Source organism: Pholis gunnellus, assembly GCF_910591455.1.
Source record: "Pholis gunnellus genome assembly, chromosome: 3".
Taxonomy (NCBI): domain Eukaryota; kingdom Metazoa; phylum Chordata; class Actinopteri; order Perciformes; family Pholidae; genus Pholis; species Pholis gunnellus.
In genome coordinates, this window is record NC_136529.1 from 5796838 (window position 1) to 5821014 (window position 24177).

The following is a 24177-nucleotide window of genomic DNA, read 5'->3' on the forward strand; positions in this document are numbered from 1 at the left end:
TGGTGGAATGAGCAAGCTAATGTTAGCTAACTAACTAGCCATCCGCTAAATGACAAAAATGAACTTAATGCATCATCTAAACATTCTTGTCACAGTGTAGGAAAGCACATTGCTATCGCCAGATAATCAGTCATTAACACTGATTCAACAGACGTTGTAATGTACTGATAGCCTAGTTTCCAGGACATTGAGTGGAGAGAACAGACGTGTGCTGTGCCGTGGAGGCGAGGAGCGAGGTCTGATTAGGGGCCGTTAACTTTCATTCATTTCATGACGTAGATTAGTCACAAACAGTCGACTTTATCTCAGAATTGGCCTTGCATGATTAGCGCTGATTTAAAACAGTGGATGGTGCTTTGAGCCATTTTCAACCATGAAATGCCAATTTCTTTTTGTTGAATTTGGTAAGAAATGTCAATATTAACACCGACATTGATGCATTTCATCAGTCCTATTGTTTAGTTTAAGTGTGCAATTACTCTTTAACTATATGCTGAAAAAATGTGTGCCAGAAATGTCTAAGAAATGACTTTGTACCATCTAACCTGGACATATAGTAATTTTTCTTGATGCATTGTCAGGATAACACATTTGGGACATTCTCGTCTCTGCTCAGTGTTTGTACGCTGTGAGAACAAATGCCAGATAGGAGGCGGAGGTTACTCCCACTGTGTCCTTGACTAATGTGCCACCATCAGCACATCACTGCTGCTGTGGACTGACACTACTGGAGCTGCTCTCTACAGCAGAGGGCATATGAAGGGCTAGACAGGGCTCTCGAGTGAATAATATGTCTCTGAATGTCTTAACATTAGCAACTTGACGGCAAAACCTGCGGGAAAGTCTCTCAAATATGCACAGACAGCCTTCTAATGATGTTGTGTTTACAGTGTGACATGATAGTCCACGTGGCCTTTGGCACACAGTCTTCAGAAATTCATTTCAAGTGAAATTTAAAATATTCATGACATTCATAATATATAATGCAATAGGCTTCGCTTCTTCTGTGTTCCAAAATATCTTTGGAGGGGCAACGATATGTTTAAGCGAAGCCATGAAATCCACAAATGCCTGTGAACAGCCTCCCACTCAGATTGCCTTTTGACAGCCAGAGAAAGATATATTCCGTCTGTTCTCAAGGAGCGGTTTGCGGTTCCTAAAGTGTCCGAGTCACATTCGTACACCTCTTGATAGGATGTCCGCAGGGAGGCTGAAGAACGAAGCAGCGCCTGGAGCAGAAACGTCTCCGCCTGGCACTGTTTGTTGCTGTCAATGGTCGGCTGGTCTCTCATTGTCTGCCGGGTGTTTGTGTGCCATTCCCCGTTAAGGGAAAAAAGGCCTTTAAGTAGCGGTGCTCTCAGTGACTTTCTGTTAGATTTTCCAATGCTGTTTATTCAGTCGCCACCAGCTGCTGCTCTCTGCCATTGTCTATTGATATACCCGACTGCCACTGAGCAATGCCCTCGGTCAAACATCGGACTCTGTCAATGAGTGGCTAAGACCTATATGCGGATCTACAAAATCTGGACTGAAAGCTTTGAATACTGTTACTTGTTGGGAAACTCTTTTTTTTCTTTCTTGTTCTTCTTTCAGTCATTTTTTTATTTTTTTAAAGCAGATTACACATCCTTGCTGCTTTGTGAAATGATGTGAAATGCAAATCCAAGAACCGGAACATTTAAAACAAGACATAATAAAATGTTTGGGGTTTTCAATCACAGCGTATACGCTGCAAATATGTGACCTTGCTTGCCACGGATCACACATGAAAGTAAACATACCTCACTTTCCTCTATACTTATAAAACACCCACTATGTGGGTCAGGAACAGGGTGTGGACTTGGTTTCATCTCCTTTCTGTGATGTATCTTATTTTCCCCTCAAGAATAGCTTTCACGCAGCTCCACCCTCGGGGCTCTTTATTTCTCTAAGCTGGAGTGCGTTTGATGGCTTGTCCAAATGCCTCCCCTCAAAGAAAGTCGCTCAGAGTACCTTTCATTTTGATTCTGGGGAGGTTCATTGTAAGAGAAAAACATTTGGGTTCTGGTTTTGTATTTGTGTGATCAAGCTGAACTTTCATTGGAGGCACCAGTTGTCTTGTTGATTGTAATAATGTGAAAACATCTATTATATAAAGTTTACACGCTCATATACTTTACTTTTTAATGTCCTCTCATGAATGCAACCATCTGAATGTAAGCTACCCTTTCATATTAGACTCACGTAGGCTACAATTATCAGATCATTTAGGCTCCCTCATGTGGATCTAAAGGTTTACTGTGGATATAAATGTTGAATAATAGACTATTTCTGCAAATTTATGTGGCGACCCTAATATAATCTCCTGTGACCCAGTGTTTGGGAATGACTGATATAAAGAAAGACTTTTATCTGTGTGGAAGTGACAATAACTTTCAATTGAAATCTCACACTAATGGTTTCTAGAAATGTTCATTAAAAGAGGATGCTGCTTTCTTCTGACAAAATCCTCCTTTTTTCCCACCAAAGTTACATGAGCCATACCATAGCTCACAGCCGTGACCCAAATGACCTGTGAGCTAATCAGTAGTGTGGTGACGAATGTAGAAACAATGCTTTCTGAGGCTGAGCACAAGTTTTTCCCTCCACAAAAGAGTCATTGTTGACTTGACCAATGTGTGGGCCGACTGGGAAGAAATACGGTGTTTGTGGTACAGAGGAGGTGGCTGGGTCCAAAGGCTGCAGTGGCATATCAGACTATTTTAGAGCTGATTTCTAAAGAAAGCACACATGCTTCACATAACTTTTATTTTCCCGGTAATTTAAAGGAGCTGTATTTAACATTCTGAACATTAATACAGCAGGAAACAACTATTTGCTATGTTAAGTTATAGTGGAACAACGTGCTCCCCTTATGTGTGTGTTATTATCAGAACTTCTCTATCCTTTGTTGACATGGCCGGGCAAGCAACGTGTGTTTTTAGTGCATGTCAGTGCATGTTAGGTTGCCTAACTGGCTAGCTCAAGGCTAGCTCACAAAGCTGCGGAAGTGTTGAGAAACCGTTGAGAGGCAATCGAAATGCTCCCACTTTAGTATCGTGCGCCTTAAAAAAGGACCTAAAAGAAATTCAAAGCCACCGCAGTTCCTGAACCGCAGAGCAAACAAACATGCCCCAATTCAGCTGTCAGCAAGCAGTAGAGTCAGCAAACAATGTATTGAGAGCTTTAACTGACATCATGACAGCCCTTGTATCCAGGTTGAGCAACAAATGCTGACAGTGAATGTACAGCTGCCTCCGCTCCATGCTGTCATTTTCCCAAAGGAGCACCAACAAAACTGCCCCATCAGGCCCAAGCATGGTCCAGCATTGGAAGCAGTTCGTTTGCTGATCAAAATGCAAAGCAGATGCTGGGTTCATTGAGCGGTGCACTAGCAGTCCGTACGTCACCGAAAACCCCCATTTGTGCAATAATGAAACAATTACTATGTGCAGCAATTTGATGCCTCGAGGGCATGTGTGTCTTGGAAAATGTCCATTTCATTTTATTAAATATGCTAACGACAAATCTAATTTCCATGATTTCAGCTGACAATTAACGTGCCCAGCTATTTGTTGAGGAAGTACGATGCGTCCAAAATCATTGCAAAACATGTGTGTTTGCACTTACTTGCCTGTGTTGATTTTTCATTAATTTTTCATCAACTCCTCAAATGTCTTATCTGCTGTCTTACCTGTTTTCTTTAATAAGACCAGATGAAATTAGCCTCTAAGATAATTGAGGTCTGTAATGTTAGGGCACATGTTTTCATCAGCGGCTGTGTGGATATCTTAATTAATCTGGCACTAAGCCTCGTCGGGCTCTTTAATTCAACTAACAGTCTGTCTAACTGCCATATGTCATGTTTGTTGTGCTTGGAGTATGTTTCTCTCTTTGTGTGTTGGGAATAGTTGTAGTTGTAGGTGCACATTACTTCAATTTCTTTTCGTGAAACCCTTTGAAAAACGCTCAATTTTTTGTGTTTTCATGCACTTGTAAGAAAACACAAAGTCGTGAGCACACTGTGGGTTTATCAGTTCATTTCAGTTCAGTGTAATTTAGCACTACACTGATTTTTTTAGCTGAAACATGTATTACATGCGGCTGTTTTTGCTAATTTTGTTTTGCAATTGCTTACACACTTTGGCTCATTGTGTCAACACTCTACACACAAGCCGAATAAGACACAACACTTGGAGATTAACATGTCGTTGTTTCAAAGCGGGAACTCTGCAATCAAATCCTAACAATCCTTTTTTCATAAAGACCTTTTTGCAGCAAAACAATGCAGCATTTGAATCACTTTTTCAAAGCAGTACACTGCACTATACCTTTTTCATTTTATCATAAAAGGCTTTTGTGAAAGATTGTTCCAGTACAGTACATCTCCTCACTTTAAAATGAACACAAACATAGATAGAAAGGCTTCAGAAAAAAAACAGACTATAGAATTACAATAGAGTAATCAGTACAATATGTTACTGTAAAATCACTGAAACAAAAATAATGACAGTAAAATAACAAAATGATGGTATTGTAAGGGAGAGTGTGTGTTTTTGGATCCCTCCGGGTCTGTCCACCTCAACCTCCCTGGTCCCCTTGTTCTCCTCCTCCTCATCCTCTCTCTCTTCCTCCTCTTCTTCTTACTGTCACTGCCTCCATGTTTGCTAAGTTCTCACAGAAGAGGTCAGCTTACCTGACGTCTATTTGTAGCGCCAGGAATCAGACTGAACTGTGTTCAATTAGTATGTAAGTGTGTGTAAGCGTTTTGTTTTTGCATTTTGAATCGAAGTTCTTCTCCCAATGATTGCCAGAGATTTCATTCTCGAACGTGTGTGTACTGCAAGAAACAGCGTGTCGTGGTTTGCAAGAAGTGTTTTGCAGAATTGCAAACAAAGTGCGAAGCAGAAAATGTGTTTGCACTTTTGGTGCCTTTGTCTAAGGCTTGCTTACAGAAGTCAAGGTTTGATGCTTATGTCTTAGCGTTCACCTTTAGTGTGTAAGCAACCCTCCCACCCCCCCAAACAAAAACACGTGTAAGCAGCTTATGTTTTCAAAGACCAGAGAACATTCCAGTCCTTCAGTCCATTTATCTTTGTTATGTCTTTATCCAAATAATACACATTATACAAAGGTCAGTACTCAGGAAATAGCACATTAAGGCTCAAGCACTCCCGAGTTATTAAGAGCAGCTTATTATCAGATGCAGACTGGTTACCCTTCTTCTGATTCTTTCTGTGCTTTAGATTTGTATTACAGCAATATATTCAAGTTTTCTTTTTCTATTGCTTACACATGAAAAGTGAATGCTTAAACAAAAGCATCAAACCGTAACACAATGAGGATTGAGCCCGTGGCAAACCGGGTGTCTGTGGAGACATTCCTAAAAAAAACATGCTGTGTTACACTTTTTCTCTATGAATGCAGGTGAATAAAGAAACTATTTACACATTTCTCAAAACTTGAAGGTCGTGTATCAACAAAAAGAACACAATTCCATTGTGTTCACTAAAAATTTAAATCAACCAGGAATTTTTCTGTACTAAAATATTGGTTGATTATGTGGTATCAGTCATCAGTCAAGTGCCACTTTCAACTCAAAACGTGGACTTCTCATTTTGGAACAAACTATTTACACTTGAATTGTGTCTCTTTTTCAGGGATCATGTCGACTGGGATGTCTCAACAGCCACCGCCAAAGGAGGACGAAGAGGAGGAAGATGAGGAGCAAGGGGAAGAGTTCACGTTTGAGGACAGTGCGGACGAGGAGAAACTACTGGAGGGCAGGAAAGGGATCACCTCTGACTCTCTTACAGCCGTCCAGGTGTCAAAAAAGGAGGACAGAGAGACCTCAGGCAGCGTGTCACAAACAGGCGCAGACTGCACACAACCTCTCAGAACGTCGCCTCCTGCTGGACAGGAGGGTATCCTCGCCAAGGATGTAGCTCCAATTTCCACTGCAGGTAACACTTTCTCTGGATGAAAAGGTTATTTTTAAACTGGTGATGAATGTTGATTGTTCTAGTCTGTACGATGATACAGCTCTGGGTCAGCTGATCAGACCGGATATTAACGTTTGATACACTTTGGTGGAAGGTGTGACCTTACTTCCTTTACTCCAATGAATGGGGCAATACTGGTGTGTCATCTTCTAAAACTGATTGAAAGTAAATATTTATATTATTTTATCTACCTTAATGATATTACGACCCAATATTGGTGTCAAAAGTAACCGAACCGTAACGTTATTCATCATTTAAGGTAAGGCTTTAGTATTAACGTTGTATTATTGTACATAGAATATTTTGTCTAATATTGGATCATAAGTACTGATGCATTGACCCGTAGTAGTAGTAGGAGTATTTTAATGTTGTAAGGTTAAGGTAAGCTGGTACATTAGACGTTACTTTATATGTAATTATATTTACATTTTTTAATTATATAACTATATACTGCTGTTCTAGCTGTACAATGACTCATCTTATTAATATTAATATATTAATAATGTTTTATTTTGCATTATTTCGTTTTGCATCATAAATATAGCTGCAAAATAAATGTAAATTGAAGAAACGTACAATAAATATCTTTGAAATGTGGTGGAATAGAAGTATAAGGTAGCTGGAAATGACCAAATGGACGTATAGTATAAACAGAACAGAATATATCTGTTGTTCACATATGTTGAACATTTTCTTTGGCCTCTCTGAAGTACAGGGAGACTTCATTTAAGAACAGTACATTAGTAAATGTTATTTTCCACCACTGCTAATAGATGTGGACTTTCACAGTTTGACACCATCTGGCTTCAATTAACGTTACTCCAACCTTTTTTCTTTATTTAACAAGAGACAGGGGATAGCGGGTGAAGTTGCTGTTCCTGTAACCGAAACCCACACGCTTCATCCTCTCAACCGTGTACGCTGTCATCAAGCTGCTGCCTGCTGGGCAAATCACTGAACCACTACCCAGTTCACTGTACAATCATCTGTCTTTGACAGGCTGCCTCGAAGATTTTACGCTTCTTCTTGAGTTAATGTATCTGATCAGTTTCCCGTAGCCACATGCTGTGTGAGTGTCCGGAGCTGGTATGTAGTTTTAATAACTCCTTAACAGGATTTAATTTGTGCCTCGGGCGGACAGAGCAGAGTTAACATCCCCATTAATTGGATGAAGTTATGTAGATATAAGTATGATATATTTACTACCTGGCTATTGCTGCCAGAAAGGCCGTGGTAATTACACACCCAGATGATAGAGATCTAGGTCATGGAGAAGTTCTGTTGGACAAAGTGAAGTGATTAATGCTTAATTAAAAAGCTTTTTTTTTACCAAGTCTATGTGTGGTAATCCATTGAGTGGGCTGTGGTGATGCGTTGGGGAATTCTGGCCGTTGATAATAAAGCGTAGTCGAGGTCTGTTACTGTTTATCTAATCGATGGCGGAGAGCGGCTGAGCTTTCCCTCACCAGATGACACAAGTTGACATGGTGCAATCTAAAGGAAATCATTCAGTTTAATGGCAGTTTCCTTGAAAATACAATACAACCATGCACAATCATCACCGTGGCTACCTTACCCCATCTGCTTAAAGTGTCTCAGACTCGGCGTCCTACGTGTAAGCAGGTGTGAGGGAAGAAGTAATTACAACACAAAGTCACAGTCTTTCAAGCTGTCTTTCTGAAATTCTGACGAGGTTGCATTTGTCCTTTTTGAAACGTGTGCTTTCTTTGCTTTGGAATAGTTTGTCTCATGGTTGCTATTTTCTTCCTTTTGACAGATGTTCCAGTTAATGAGTCACCCAGCGGGTAAGTTGCCTTCGATTCCTATTACAGTATCGGAAAAAATGACTTAAGGGCGGTGGAGAAACTCAACATCACATCGCATCAGTGTTATGCCATTATGTCTGAGATAATGTCATGCTCGCACTCCATCCAAACACGCCACAGTGGGTTACGAGATACTCTGATGTTACGCCGCATCTATTTGTACAACATTTAGATGCCAGATGGCACGTCACACCCACGGTGACAAGTGGTAATGTCAAGTATAGCGGATACGATCCTTGGAGGAAAGAGCAGGATTGCAACATTTATGATGATGCATACAGTATAACATGATGAGCCGTGCTTATACTCTGTGATGATGTCAAAATTAATTTGATTCAAAAAGTCAGTCACCCAATGGAAATGAATAATTCCTCTCATGTGACCCTAGTGATATGAACGCAAACAGTTGTTTTTCTCTGCTTAACTTTTAAGTTAACCATCGCTAAGAGTTCTGCTGTCTCCCCAATACATTCACTGGAGGTTGACTAGAAAGTCATTTTTGAATGCTCAAAGGACTGAGTAATGACATTCTCCTTCCAGAAATATATCATCTTCCTCACTGCAAACATGTTGGCTTTTAATTGCTAGAGATAGACAGGTGTACCTAATAATAACGAGTTCAATTAAGTCTCCCTATCATCCTTTCCAGTGAGCTAGTGTTAACAATACAGGGGAATATCAACTGGGACACCCAAATGAAATGCAGTCCTAATTAATGTTATTAATTGCACCTGTGCGTTTTCTGCTGTGTCATGTGAAACCGTCTTTCTGGAAAAAGGTCCATGGGAAGTATTTTCTACAGTGTGCGCATTAGCAACTGGGTTATAATGTTTTCTATGAAGATACGTTTATGTTGAGTCTTTCAAATATCATTTTTAAGTGCTTTAAGTTGCACAAATGAAGTTCTATTCATCTTCATTGTGTTTGGTGGCCGCACACCTATGGTAGACCCACACAGGTGATTTAGAGTTGTTTTGGCTGCTGAGGCCTCGTCTCAGGACAGTGTGAGTGTGTGTGACTGTGTGAGTGGCAGCTCCCTCATCTCTGGTTAGCTCTGCTGCACCAGTGAGCGTGGGACAAATTACACTTACATTACAATTACATCATTCGCATACCTCACAAAATTCCCAGCTCAGGTCTACCTTCAACCTGAGCAGAGGTCTAATCAACCAGAATAAGTGAAAACACCTGTTGCTAAGAATTGGCATGTGACGTCATGTGATTGGTTCGTGGACGTTTTGAAGCCTCGAGAAGTGATGTGGAGACGGCGTATACGGCTCCGGTAGGGTAGCGACCTGTCAATCACAAGGTAGCCACGCCCTCAAAGCATACTTTGCTTTATGGTCTATTTGACTCTAAAATGACTATAATTTACTAAATGATCATGCTGTATTGAAGAAGACTTATTAAAATGAGCGATTTAGACCATATTCAATTAAAATTCAACAAGGTCCAGTTAGAGAGAATCACAATAATGTCTAACTTGCGCTATGATTTAGTGCAATATATATTGTATTACCGTCTGTATGTAGTCAACAACTGACTGTTAAATAAAGAAAGTTTAATTTAATAATATCCCAACAGTATTTATTGTACCATTTCAAATTAAACTGGATGAATTATAAATGATAAATACTCAAATAATAAATGAATGTTTTCAAGTAAAATGAGAACTGGAATCAAAAAAATTAAATACATAAAAAAAGCTTTTTTTTTAAAATATGCATCTTAAAAGAAAATACTATATTTTAGAAAAATGAACTGAACTGAATTGTCCTGCAGCTTTAAATTCAGTTCATTCAGGTGTGAAGTGAAAAAAGCGACGATATTATATTCTTCTCATCTTCTAAAGAGACATTTGTGTGCAATGACTTTATCAGTGATTATGAAACCACTTGTTTCAGCTCTATTCTTCTCTGTTAACATCATCGTTGGACAGTTAAACATGTTGTGTTAGGATTCTGATCATATTGGGCTCTTAGATGTGAGTGGGTTTGGTCAAAGGATTTGTGATTTGTCTCGTTTTTACCGCTTTTAATAATCGTCACTGAACATGAGACATGCTGGTGTTGAACTGTCGATGGGAAGAATGAAGATATAAGCGACTGCACATTCTTGTTTAAAGGTTCTGGTCTCGTCCACTTTTCTCTTTTTGCAGAACGTCACGTGAAATAACTTCCCTGATTCACGTACACGTTGGGTCTCTCCCCGTCTCTGCTGTGTGTGTTTATCTCACTCGAGTCGAGGGCGATAATTATTGGAATACACATATTTGATTGGCCGAGTAGCATCATGTGAGATGATTTACAACGCATGTAAGTGGTCGGTGTGTTTCCTGAATCGCTGAACGAGTACTGTAAAGGCTGGAAAAGCTGCACTATTTAAAATAGAGGCGCTCCGTCAGAATGTAATAATTCTCAATTATTTATCGTTTTTCGTTCCGGGTCCAGATACAACAGGGTCTGGGGGTCTATTAGTGACCCCTGATTTAGACCATAAACTCATGTTCACTGTTGATAAAACTCTTAAAATATCAAAAGTATATTTAATGAACAGACACTTCGAATAATTCAGCTGAATGGATAGAGCTCTTTCCCCACAGATGGTTCGGAGGTTTAACAACAAGGAATAGTTTAGCAGAGTATATACACATTGTCGTGTTGCCCCCCCCCGCGTATGTCCTCCTCTGACTGCCGATGCATCCACCAAGGCCAAGGTCCCAGCCTTGGTGTTGGTTTCATGGGAAGAGGGTTAAGTGGTGGAATCAGGATGACACTCTACAGCAAACCAGACATGAAAATACCTTCGATATGATAACATTTGTTATTTGGGTTTGAGTGAGTCCGGTTGGCCTCGTCTGCATATGTTCAAGTTTAAGCGATGCAAGTTATCTAAAATCTAAAAGAACAATATGATAAAATGCCGCAACAATTACAATGTTTACTGAGGTAATAAATCAAGTGTGAAGTAGGGTCATTGTCTCATAGACTTCTATACAATCTAAATTATTTTTACAACCAGAGGAGTCGCCCCCTGATGACCAGTAGAAATGCAAGTTTAAGACACTTCAGCATTGGCTTCACTTTTCTGAAGCGGAGGTTGCCGCCTGGTGCAAAGCCGAAGGAGAAGACCTTGAAATTCTAAACCTTTTCACATAAAACTTAAACAAACTTAATGGAAACATTTCATTATTTATGGGTGATATGTCTGAAACTTGTGGAATTTAGGAATGAGAGTCCTACATCGACGTACGGAAACATTCAAACTGAAAATCAAAAGCTTTATTATTATTCAGCTGGGAGATTTTGTATTTGGCTGTGTAGCAGAATAAAGCTCTGTCTGTCATGACAGTAATACTGAAGGCCTTTCCTTTGCACTGGAGACTCTTTTTACAACCGTCTGACGGCAGCAGGTGTCAGTTCCATCTGCAGTCTCTAACTGGAGTGATGTTGTGCACTGTTAAGTCACAATTATGCAGGGCAGATCCGCTGGTTAAATTTCGTGCAACCAGCATCAGACTGTTAGTATAATAACCACAGAGCCCCTCCGTGCTTCTGTGTACATCAAACGTGCTGTTTTGATTAACTATTCTTCACAGTTTCTTGCACATCAACAGTTTCCCAAACTGTCGGTGCGTCCTGACGGGGAGAACTCCTATAATGCTCTAATAATAATCTGCCCAAGTACGAAGCGGGAGCCTAGCCACGGAATTACCGAAAGTCTGTTTGGCACGCTCCTGACACAACTTGGCAAGGCGCACTTTACTGCGATCTGGCCGCGCCGCTGGGTTCACGAGCCCGCGGTGTCCTCTTGTGCGCACGGAGCAGCAGAAACCACTGACTTGTGGAGGTAAAGAGATAAAATCAAACGCTCTGTGCAGAGATAGTACTGACAGCTGCTGATTCGGAGGACAGACTGGATGGACATCTGAAACACGAAGCATCGTGAATATCATGATGAATAAAACAACACGCAGGCTGTTGTAATCATCCAGTTGTTTTTTTCTGTTACTTCTTCTTTTTGAGTTTTTCAGTGTTGACCGAATCCTTAGTAACTAATTTGTTTGTTGTAGTTATAGATTCATTTTTTCTGTTTGAGAAAATGGATGTTTGGCGTGATAGCGTGTCAATGCATGACAGTTGGCAGCCCTGATAATACAGCTAACAATTAACGGAAGTAAACACACAGCAGGCAGACAGTTTCTGATCGGAGGAAGTACCGTCAACATGCAGCGTTATACAGTGAGCTGCTGTCAAACTGCATGGAGCTGGTAAAGACAGCTTCTTAGATTACGAGAGGCTATCTTGCGAGAACAGCCGTGACGCCAAATCGGGCTGGAGATGTAACGTTGTTTCGGTCTACCCCCGTACTTCCGGTGCCCTTGCTCGACCACACCCACCTTTGAACTTTCCATTCAGTTTGATCTCTTGCAGGTCTAGACAGGGGACAATTGACCCTTCGCTAAGTCCCGCCCCTGGAACGCAGACTGGCCAATGAAAGCGTATCATCGGCCAGCTCCGGCCAGGGTCCGAGAACTTTCAAGCTATAGTCATGGTTAAACATAATGTAATAGTGATACCCATTACCCGGAGAGGTTGGAAGGAAATATATACGTTTCTAAAACCTGTGGAGCTAACATTAGCAGAGTAAGTTAGTGCACCATCAACTAGAGTTAGCACTTCTATGCTACGCTAGCTAACAGAAGGCAAACTGAATGTCTACACATGCTGCGTTAGCTTTTTAATGAACAGTGAATAAAGACCTACCCAGCTTTACAGAAACACCGTTGTTCCTCCATTTCAACAATACAGTTTGCTTCAAGGCCTCAGCACAGTAAATGCTAATGTGATAGTTTATTGATTAGTTGAAAGCAACTTTTCATTTTGCCTGCACCCGTCCATGGGGAGGTCCGCAGCCAAAGTCACCTACAGAAGAGGTAGTTCTTCAAAAAGGCTCTGGATTTGAAAGACATTTAATGCTCTGAGAAGTATAAAACAAATGAAACAAACACTGAAATAAAGTTTATATCTGCAAAGCTCACGTCACCCTCACACAGGGGGAAGCACATTAACATCCAACCTCCAGATAGCGATAACCACACTAAAGTAATTCAGAGACAAGTGGAGTTATAAAGTACGCTTTCTTTGCTCATTTAAAGCTATGAGATTGAACTAAATGTTTCGAAGCTAAAACAAACGATAAAGACATATTTTTGGGTTCAGATCTCATCAGAATCATCCCTCTTCGTGATGAAGCCATGCAGGGGCGTGAGGCCCGCCACCTGTGCGTCTGCTGTAGGAAGTGTGCTCAGAAACCTCTACTGATAGTGTTCTTCAGGGTTTGGATTCCTGTGGGCTTTCCTGTGCTGAAAAGAAGAGCCTATATCTGTGCACAGGTGTGTGTGTGTGTGTGTGTGTGTGTGTGTGTGTGTGTGTGGAGTAGAGTCACAGTGAGGTCTTGACAATTTCTCACGCCGGGAGATTTCTGCTGAGTGCACATTTCCACTTTGGTTTGGTCAATAGTCTGCCTTTTAAAGAAGAGCTATCAATAGCACTTTCCATCATCACGGTGTTAAGACTGTCAGCACATCCACCAGATCTGTCAGCAGTTTAAGAATAATATTGCCAAAATTACTTTGTGATTGTTATTGCAGAAAAATATGGGTTTTTCTTAACAGTGCAATGACAGCACATCAGCTCGTTACAGCTATTAAGCTCAAGGCAGCATTTCTTTCCTGTGAGTTTTATGTGCACAGCCGGGGTTTGATGCCAGCGTTGACTCCTCACTTTTTTACCCCCTGACAGATAGTTTTCATTAAACGCATCGCATGGAACCCCAGCACTGGAAAAAGATGAACACAAAGGACACCATGACAACGTGGCATGTGAGCTTCTTGTTTTATGTGCACAGAGCTCTCTAACCGTAGAGAGTATAACTCAACTTCAACCGGTTATTTTACTGTCAAAAAGTTACTGTTTTTTTGTTTGTTAGTTTGAGTTCACCTGTTTGCCCTTTTGCAGCCTTGCAGAACTTTAGACTTTTGCCCTCGTGAAGTAAAAACTGAACTCCGAACACATTTATTTTTCACGAACCCCCCCCTCACCTCGTCGTATACTCGCCTCAGTTGGGACGGGCTGCGAAAAGCAGCAAAAGAACGGGTGATGCTGTAAAAGTGTGAGAGACCGAGCAAATCATAATGAGAAGCCATGAACCGAGGACTTCCAAGAGCTATCTAATTAAGAGTCTGTCATGTATAGAATAACTTTGGGGGGGGGGGGGGGGGGGGGTAACACCGGGTGCATTGTGGGAATAGTTCACTGCGAAGGGAGTGGGCAGTTGTTTACGGAGGAGATTTATGACCCGAGGACAAATAGAGCTCCATCGGTATGGTCAGCACGACGCTTGTGCAGTTATAAAGAACAGCTCTGAGAGAGAGAGAGAGAGAGGGGGGGGGGGGCAAACAGGTGGAGCTGTTGCAGGTAGCGCCGTCCTGGCACAGTATAGCTGAAGGGAATGGGAGACAGATGGAAGTGTGCGATTTGCATTCAGGCAGCTTCTCCTTTAAGCCGCGCTCTGCCCCCAGGCTATGTCATTTGCATTGAAAAATGATTCCTGCTTCTCTGCGTGAGCTATATGACTCACTAGGGCTCATAGGCGTAGATAAGTTGTGAGGGGGTTGCGCAAAGATGTGCCTGGATCGATAGCTACACCGCTCAAATCACTCACGGGACATGAACGCGTACAGTCGGGGCACACCAGGCTGTATATATCGCTGTTGTTCTGGCTCCGGTCTTTTTCCGCACAAGCAATTTCAACGGCTAGAGATCAGTTTATCGTTAGAAACGTGTTGACAAATAGCTTTTTACTTTGTTTTCATGTGGGTGGGGATCATTTCTGTTCTTTAGATTGAGATGAATGATCCGGCATCAGAGAGAATGCAGCAGAGTAATGCTTTACAGTCTTTTGCAGCTTGACACCAAACCAAATGCCTACTATCTGTAGCTCTAATATGACATGTCGACAGGGCATTACTTACACCAGGGAGAGCATGGCCCCATCTCAACCAGACCTAGTTCTATATTTATACAAGGTTTGCAATGTTTAGGGCTGCAACTAACGATTATTTGCATGGTCGATTAATCTGGTGATTGTTTCATCAATTAATTGACACGTTGTTTGGTCTATAATATGTCCGAAAATGGTGAAGAATCTGTGTTTCCCAAAGCCCAAGAGAAAGATTTTCAGTTTACTGTCACATAGGAGCAAAGATTCCTTCAATAAGTGATAAGTTATTGATAGATTGTTACGGTTCTAATGATGTTTATAATGCTATACGTGTATTTATTTTCCTGCATCATTATATTTACATATGACTTTTAAATTCTTCATTTTGGACTCGATTGGAGCTGTTGGGGTTTGCTGATATAGCTTTTAACATCTCCATTTTCTGTGGTTGACACAATCTAAATCCCTCTCATGTCGTGGATCTCACCTGTCAGTATTGTGTGTGTATATGGTAACACAGATGCTACAAACTACCCACTGTTATTTCTTTTACCATTGTCTGCCCTGGGCATGCTTTCCGCTCTTTCTGACTCATAATACACTGTTCACCTGCTGCTGCACCCGACGAGCAAAGATAATGTTTTGCAAGATGGTTGAATAGATAGTCTTCTTCCACTGCCGCTGTAATGTATAGTAAGAGTCTGCAAGGCTGCCGCCTCAACGGCTCTAAATTTATGGCATTTTGTGCACATCATTTTTTTTCTTGCCTGCCTTGTTCGTCTCTTAGATGCCCATCACTCTTGAGTATAGCTGCTGCTGGCATTGCAAGCGTCGCCGAGGTGTTTAGCAGAGGGACCGATTTAATTAGTGTAGATGAGCGTCTCCTACACGCTGGATCCTGTCATATTATCAGTCATGTGGGGGAGGACATCTCTCACTGGCAGCATCAACACTAGGCCATGTGATAGCTGTATAAACAAGTCTTTCCCCCGTGATGCCGGAGTCTGTTTTTAATAGCTGGTTCGGGGCATGTTCGCATTCAAAAAGCCAGCGGTGATTATGTTAAGCCGCAGGCATGACAGGTAATGATTTGACAGTGCTCAGGGGCAAGTGAAGCACACTCAAGCAACAAGCAGTAGGTGTGATTATGTTTCTTCTTTTACACATGCGGCCTCACAAAAGTTCTTCTGAATATGTAGATCAGCAACTTATTCCACAGCTGAAGCCGTCATTATTAACACAGCTTCTTAAGAAAAAGTGGCTGAAAGTTTTTGTCTTGAATAATGGCTTAATGGAAGCCACTCTGTAATTCTGAATATTTTTACAATGTTCAGTTCTGTCCTGTCTGGGTGGAACAGTTTCATGACCACAAGCTACATATAAAGACTGAAATAAAAAGTGAAGAAAGCACTCAGAGAGCGCATACTGTGCCCCTGCTAGGCCATCATCTGAATGTGTTATTTGGTGACGAAAAAACAACAACATTTTGAAATGTTAAACCTGTATCTGGCTCCACAGCTGCATTAGATATACAAAAGGGTAAGGCAATCATGGACTTCATGTGCCGGATGATTTTCACTTGAGCGGTACTTTTGTGAAAAAGTAAAAAAGAAAAAAAGTCTATGATACAATACTGAGTAGTTCCATGAAAACGTTTGGATCCACACTGTGAATAGTGTCCGCTTGTTTAAATGAACTCGCTACTAGTAGTCTTGTTCTTGTCCTTTCCTCCAAATTTCCTCCAAATTTCATTGGACTCTTTTTTTTTTTTGCTAACTATCACATAAACAGACAAACACGAGGGACATAAAGCACAGCCTGCTGGATGGAGGCAACAAACCACAGCTGTCCATGTGGAAAAATAAAGTTCCTACTAAAAATATCACAACAATTTGACAACGTCAAGATGTGTCCTGTCAGACTTTAGGGAGTGTGCGTGTGCATGCTTGGATAGCAAAGAACTATTCTGACCACTCTGCCTCCCCTTCCTCTCAGTGAAGTGAACTCCTAATGAGGCACATAGCGCTCTGTCTCAGTTTGAGTGTGCTAATACTTGGGTATACCTTCCAGGGCCTCCGAAGCAGAGCCCAGTGCCTCGGCTCCTCGTGTGGGAGAGGAGCTCCAGAAGCTTCCAGTGGTGCCGCCAGCTGTGGAGACGGCGGCTGATTCAGGAAACCGCAGAGAAGAAATCGTTAAGGAAAGCTCCGACGCCAAGGACACCTCTGAAGGTACAGAAACACAATCATATTTACAGGGAAGTGCACCTTATATTGTACATCAAGGGTTCAATTTCAGACCGAAGGGATCAAATTTAAGCTTGCGTTGGGATTCGGGCTCATTCCACCTTTTATATTACAGTGTTCACATCGTGGCCGGATCTGTTAGAACACCTACTGGCTCTCCAGAGTTGCGTAAACAGTACCCTGCACCACGCCGTAATGACACTGGCAATATAAATTGTGTACTATTATTTTGTTAGGGCTGCAAATTGTATCTCTTGACCTTGATCAAAGGTGGCAAGAACACCATATTACCGGCCTACGGTCATCTTATGGTTCATCGATTTCACACACACGCACACACACACACGTATAGACACATCCGTGTGCACAAATACGCAACCACACTCTACTCAAACATTAACGCACATATTCTCCGGCATGATTTGAGTTCAACACAGACGTGACATGAATCCAATTAATTCAGGCTGAGGATCAACAGAGAACCATTTCCATGAGGGAAAATTGCTTTTGGATTTTGACTCAGTCAGCAGTGCAGCCGTTATTTGAAGGTGGCTCAGAAATGAGAGATGTAAAGGAGCCCTGCAATGCTGCGCGACACTTTTTTATTTAAGTCCCCACACTTCTGATGTATTTTCACACAGGCCCCTGCTGTCATTTTGAACGTGTACATTTAAACCAGGGGGGGGTCAAACACCTGGCCCGCGGGCCGCATCCGGCCTGCCACGTCATTTTATATGGCCCACGAATCCGCCAGCAAAAAAAATATGTAAATATTGATACAATTTGCAATTATCCTCCGCTCTCTGTATCGCGCACGGCGGAGTTCCTCCCCGATCCGCGCGCACACACCACCCCCCAGCACCCCCCCTGCTGACAACTGCCCCTTTGCGGGCAACCATGATGCTGATGTGGCCCAGAGTGAAAATGAGTTTGACACCCCTGATTTAAAATAACAGAATAATGCAGTTATATGAAACCTCTCTCCTATAGATATCTAATTATAATACAGAAAGGAGCAAACATTTGTATTGATGTTAATGAGAAATCTACTGCAATGCTCTGTTTGTGTTTTTTTAAATCTGGTACTCCAGGAAATTTTTTGCATATGCATTAACCTGCTGTGGAGGACAAAAGAGTCTATTATGTAGAAATCTAGTTTATATGGATCATTATGAATAATTAAGTATTTCCTGTTTGTCCCTTCACTCCTCGAACGTGGCCATGGCACATTTTGATGTGATTATCTGACACTGATGCGTTGCAGTTTTTTTTTTTTTTTTTGTTCTTAATGGAAGTGTTGTCTTCGATTGCCTGCAGTGCCATTTTGAGCCGCAAATGAGTTTATTGCAATGTCACTGTGCCGCTGCAGAGAAAAGTTAAATAAAAGTAAGAAAAAACACAGAGAGGAACTTCTGGTTGGAAATAACAAGCCGCGTTCCCAAGAGGCCCAGTCACTTTGCAGATATGCTGATCGTCGTCAGGCTGATAGCCCAAATCCACTGGTTTTCTTCTCTATTTTAAATCCTTTCTGAATGCACAAGTGCAGGCAAGTGAGCGATATATAAAGAACATTTGTGTAGCTAATCCTCTTTTTGTAGAAAAACAGTCGCTCTTTGTTCATCTCCTGGATTGTATCCAAGGTTATTTTGAATTTCAGACTGCACGCCATGACAGAAGACACATCTCCAATCAGATTAATTGAAAACAGTGATTGTTGCTGTTCGGGGGCTTAGGAGTAAGTGTTACAGACAAATCACAGTTTAAAACCAAATCAATAAAGCTCACCGAGCTAAATTAGGCTGAAACACTCTCGAAGCAGTTAATGACAAATCCTGCCAAGCGTGGAGACGGAATGGGTCAATAGCTCAAACAAGCTGGATACAGTCACGTGTGCGTCACGGACAAAAGGCATCATGGCAACACGCGCAAGCCATGTGTCAGATCTCAAATGACACAATAAGTATGTAAATATTGAAAGGCTGAGTGAATTCCTAACCAGAGGCGAGAAGATCTGGCGTCTTTTATCTATTCAACTTCGCCAAAAGGCTTCAGGCGATGTAGTTTGGGAGCTGTGCATGCCCGTCTTTGTGTGCGTCAATTTTTGGGGGAGAAATGTAAGAGACTGATCTCACAGCGGGGAGGTGCGACTATCAAACAGATAGAGGGAGATAAAAGATAGAAGGCAGCACTCTCTTTTTTCCTATTTAAAACACAGTGTTTGTTTACTTTGATGCGACTGGTTTTCTTTTGCCAGTTCCACGTGTGGCTGAAGCTGAACCGCAGACGGCGGAGGCTCCGGAGGTGATCTACGATGACGTTCCAAGCGAGGGGCCCCTCACTCCCGATGAAGGTCAGTAGCGGCGACAGAACTGCGCGTGTGTGTGTTTAGGGGACGTCAGTGAATCCATCGTGAATCTTGACGCGGAGCCTCTGATGTGTGCTTCGTCTGTGCGTTTAGCAGATATGATCTATGAGGATGTTCAGAGAGACAGCGGTCCTCCGGACGCCGACAACGGATGGAGCTCCAGTGAGTTCGAAAGCTACGACGAACAGTCGGATAACGAGACCAAACACCCGGCACGGAGCAAGGTAGTGTCAGCGAGAGTGTGTGTGTTTATCTCACACAAATCACCGCCTCTGTTTATTCCACATGACCAGTTTGCAACACTTCAATTTTAATCAAAGAGAATATTTCATCCCCCTGCTCCTCTGGCGCAGTTGTCTTTATTAATGTATAGAACTGGGAGGAAACTATAAAGAACATGAAAAATGTATAACAGACCGTCTAGGCCTTAAACTTTCATTGTCAGATGAAAGTAAACAAGAAGCATTTCGGTTTGAAAAGCCTCAGATCTCAACCTCTTCTCTGCACAAGGATGCTGCTCATCAGTGTTGTGCAGCGCGGCCACACAGTGTCAGTCTTCCACATGATGGCACTGTGTGCACATTCACATTGTGCTGCGCTTCCGTTGCGCTTGGCCAAAGCCGTTAAAGTGCATGCACCTATGCAGGCATGGGGAAGATATGGAGTCACACTGATGGAAAACTATTTTGCTTGAGTTGAATCATTATTAATGTATAGATTTGTCCCTAACTCTACATATTTTTACATATTGAAGGTGTTTAATGTATGGATATGATTCCATTGTAATCCGAGAAAATCCTTGAGTTAAATCCGTGCTTTGAGAAACGAAGGGAGACTAAAGAGGGTAAGAAAGTATAAGGCTGTTGTATCGGCACAGAACATGAGTTGCTCAGGTAATTACCTGAAGGTGTGATGTTAAAATCCCCCCACAGTTCACTTGGCATGCTTGTCCCACGCCGCTGAACAAAAAAGGAAGGATTCAGCTGCACTGGTTGAACAATTAATGAAGAAACCTCGACTATTAGGTGCAATTTGGCGAGCACGTGCTTAAAAAAAACACATAGTTTTTAATTAGTCTCGCCTGATTAATTTCCACTAAGTGTACCTGGAGTTCTCTCTTGTTCAGTTTACTGCTTAACACGAGGAGCTAGATAGAGTATGCTTCTTTAATAATTGCCCTTAACTGCCTAAATGGCCCATCCTTCAATAAATCAGTGTCCATTAGCCTCATAACCCCTTTTGACCAAAGCAGTGCTCCAAGCCTTCACTCTCCATGCTTGTGATTGAATGCCCATTGTTGCGTAGCTTGATTTGCTTTGCTCACTCTGCCTCCGTTTCCCTTTTCCTATTTCCTCTCCCCTACCCCTTTTCCCCTCCTCTCTTCGCCTTTTCCTGGCTAAACGCGACCTTCCTCCGCGCCCCCGCCCGTCCCTGTCTAACACCTGTAGCGCTCTCCTGATGTGTGTCGCCTGAGGGAACGGTGTGCCAGGACCAAACACGAACTGGCCATGAGGCTGTCTGGCAAGCACAACTATGACATCAAGGTATATCTCCAGCAGCGAGCGAGAGAAAAAAAACAAAAACACAGCTATATCACACTGTTTCTTCCCAGAGCCCCAATCACTCCGCTAGGTGTTTGTCAAAAGGATTGATGATGACCCAGAGCTGAAATATGCTGTGTTGTATGCAGAGCTGACTCACAGGCTTTAACTGACTCACTGCACCATCCTTCCAAGCTTTCCTTTGGACTGTGACTTTGCTTTGAGACTCCTCTGTCAGTCTCTCTCTCTCTTTCCCTGCCTGGCTTAACATCAAGACGCATTTGTGGGACACATGAATAATTAAATAATATTCTGTGTATTTACTTCCATAAACACCAGTGCAACTTTCCCCCCAAATTAATGACCCACTTTCCTGAAGTAGCATCATTTAAAAATACTACGACCCTGCGTGTATTCTTGGTCTGGGGAGTCTGGTTGCCTGGGGGGGGGGGGGGGGGGGGGGGGGCTCTGCGATGCTCGGGGTGGAGTTTGTGGTCAAATGAATTCTCCCACACTGAGCGATGAGGCTCTGATGTGGAGCTCACTCTGGTACCATAATCTCTGGATGACATGCTCATAGGCTCTCTGATTAGAGGCTGCACAGCCGACCCGCAGGGAGTCGCAGATGGTGAGATTCACGACGAGCCCTGCGAGCGGCACTTCTCTCCGTCTCCCTCCAGGGGAGCAACCGTAGGTTACAGAGTCTCCACAGCGCTGCACTCTCCTCGCACTCTTAACGCATAACACCTTCCGTTGTTTTTCCCGTCTGCTCCTTACCAACCAGGTTCAGCAGCTCATGAAGGCGGCGAGAAGCGGAACGAAGGATGGGCTCGAAAAGACCAAGATAGCCGTCATGCGCAAAGTGTCCTTCCTGCAGAGAAAAGATCAATTGGGTAATTTAGGAATGTGTGAAAAGTTTGCAAATGTTGGCCAGCTGGCTCTTTTTTTTTTTTTTTGGGGATGAAAGTTGTACTATTTTTTTAATAATGGGTATTGGTTATGAAGTCTGGGTTTTAACTTCTTACAGTTGACTCTTTGAATTTTTTCGCTTACGTGCAAAGCAAGGAGAGCCAGAGTAGTGTTCGAGGCGGATCGTGTAGAGAGCCCTACTTTTTCTTTATACAACTTCCCTTCAGGGGGAAAATAAAAGTGCCGTGAAAAAGAAAGATCTCACTGATTGTAGCCATAATAAATAAAACAGACAGGCTTTCTCAGTTTTAAGACAGACGACGTGGTCGAGTAGAGTTTTTTGATGTGTGAGTGAGAGATGGATAAAGGAACTCATGCGGCGCAATGTAGGTTGTGTTATAGGAACCCCTGCCTGACAATAGAGAGAGATTACCATCCATTAATGGAGTATCGAGCAGCTCCATAAACCATAGATACCAGACACACGCCTCAAACAAATCTCCGAGCCATCACAAAGAGGTAAAGAGGCCAGTGCTGCTATTTTTAGGTGTTGATCGAGGGGAATCTGCACGGCATTATATTTCTTTCCCACCAATCCTCTGTTATCATTCCAAAGTCTTTAATTGGAACGGTGGAAGCTTTTGGTCTCCGTGTCTTTATGGTTCCGGGTGAAGTGGGGATTTCTTTTTCTTTTTTTGAGATTGCCGAATGTCTTTGTGCCAATGCGGAGATGAGAATGTGTTGGATGATGTTTTTGCAGACACACTTCTGTGTGCTTCTTTTACTCCTACAGAGATACAGTATTGTTTTGAAAGTTTTTCGCTTTTTTTTCCCCGGAAGCCCTCTTTGTCTCTCTCTCGTTCTCTCTCTCTCTCTCTCTTTCACTCCTTTCTCCATAACTCTCTCTCTCGCTCTCATCTCTTTTTCAGAGACTATAGAAATCTCTTCATATTTTCGAGGTAATAAACTTAGTGGGTCGCAATGTGTCTCCAGCTGCAGTGAGATCTGAAAGCTGCCTTTCTGTTTTTCCCTCTCTATCTTATTCTGCCGCACACACACACACACACACACACACACACACACACACACACACACACACACCTACACACACACACACACACACACACACACACACACACACACACACACTTTCTCTTTTTTAACCGTTCTGTATGTTTCTCCTTCTTTACGTCTGAATGTCTGCAGAGGAGGAGGATGATGCAGGGTACCTGGATGTGGCTGTGTCAGAAATGAAGCATCCTCCTCCACAGCTGAGCCCCATGCCAGAGGGGCTGACCAGCCACCAGGTGCACCTGACTGTTTTTTGCAACAATTTATAATAATAATAGTAATAACATGTTGGACAAGGTCCAAAGTTGTCCTAAATTCAAACAGACAATAATAAAACACAGTAATGAAATCCGCTAATACATTTGATTTGATGTTTATTTGAGGGACAGACATACATAGAGAATTGAATTTGTAAATCTCTGCGTGTTGCTTTCTCTGTAAACCACCAGTGGGCAGTATATAGTGGTGTACAAAATGCTTTCAATATTGCTATCTTTATTGTAACACATGCCGCGAGCAAGCAAATTAGCTTTAGACATTTCTTCTCATTATTTTGTGATTGAATGTAACCACATCACATATGCCTCACTCTGGCTGCCTGTCTGTACTTTAATTTGCCGATTGGTATTTCAGCATTCTTGCATATATAAATGCTATATTCTCTTTATCCTATTTGGAAAAGCAGTGTTTTTTTACAACAGCTACTTAACGAGACTTCACGTCACGGGAAATCCTAGGATTCAGAGCTCCGATGGAGGCCTTGTTCAAACAGACCCGCCTCTTTTGAGTCTTTCTCCTCCTATGACAAGCGTGTGATTATAGTGCAATCCATCACCCTACGCTGTGTTTAACTGAAAGCATACAGCCCCATCATGTCCTCTTAGTGCTCGATTTCCTGACTGGTCTGTTGTCTACGCAGGTTGTCAGACGCCATATCCTCGGCTCCATCATTCAGAGCGAGCGGAGCTACCTGGAATCTCTCAGGAGAATCCTGCAGGTGAGCTGTTTAGTCCCTGTTGTCCTCCTCTGCCACATGCAATATCTTCACCATTTAGCTATTATGAATTGCACTGAACAGGAAAGCGGTGATATCCATCAAATTACCGAGGTGTCTCAGGATAAATAATCCTGATAAATCAGCCCTCCTCATTTATGTGGCGCTGGTCTGATGCTGAGAGAGAGAGAGAGAGAGAGAGT

General features: G+C 42.3%; 1 protein-coding gene across 1 annotated transcript in view; it reads left to right on the forward strand.

Annotated features, from left to right (window-relative positions):
* Nucleotides 1–5683: 5683 nt before the first annotated feature.
* arhgef10la (Rho guanine nucleotide exchange factor (GEF) 10-like a) overlaps nucleotides 5684–24177 on the forward strand; it is a gene marked incomplete at both ends in the record, with an annotated part of 102084 nt that continues 83590 nt past the window's right edge. The window contains 9 exons of the mRNA XM_079186286.1: nucleotides 5684–5981; nucleotides 7798–7825; nucleotides 16922–17079; nucleotides 19349–19444; nucleotides 19556–19683; nucleotides 20908–21003; nucleotides 21785–21893; nucleotides 23116–23216; nucleotides 23900–23977. Of these exons, the coding sequence (XP_079042412.1) occupies nucleotides 5684–5981; nucleotides 7798–7825; nucleotides 16922–17079; nucleotides 19349–19444; nucleotides 19556–19683; nucleotides 20908–21003; nucleotides 21785–21893; nucleotides 23116–23216; nucleotides 23900–23977 (1092 nt within the window). The remainder of the gene's footprint in view (nucleotides 5982–7797; nucleotides 7826–16921; nucleotides 17080–19348; nucleotides 19445–19555; nucleotides 19684–20907; nucleotides 21004–21784; nucleotides 21894–23115; nucleotides 23217–23899; nucleotides 23978–24177) is intronic.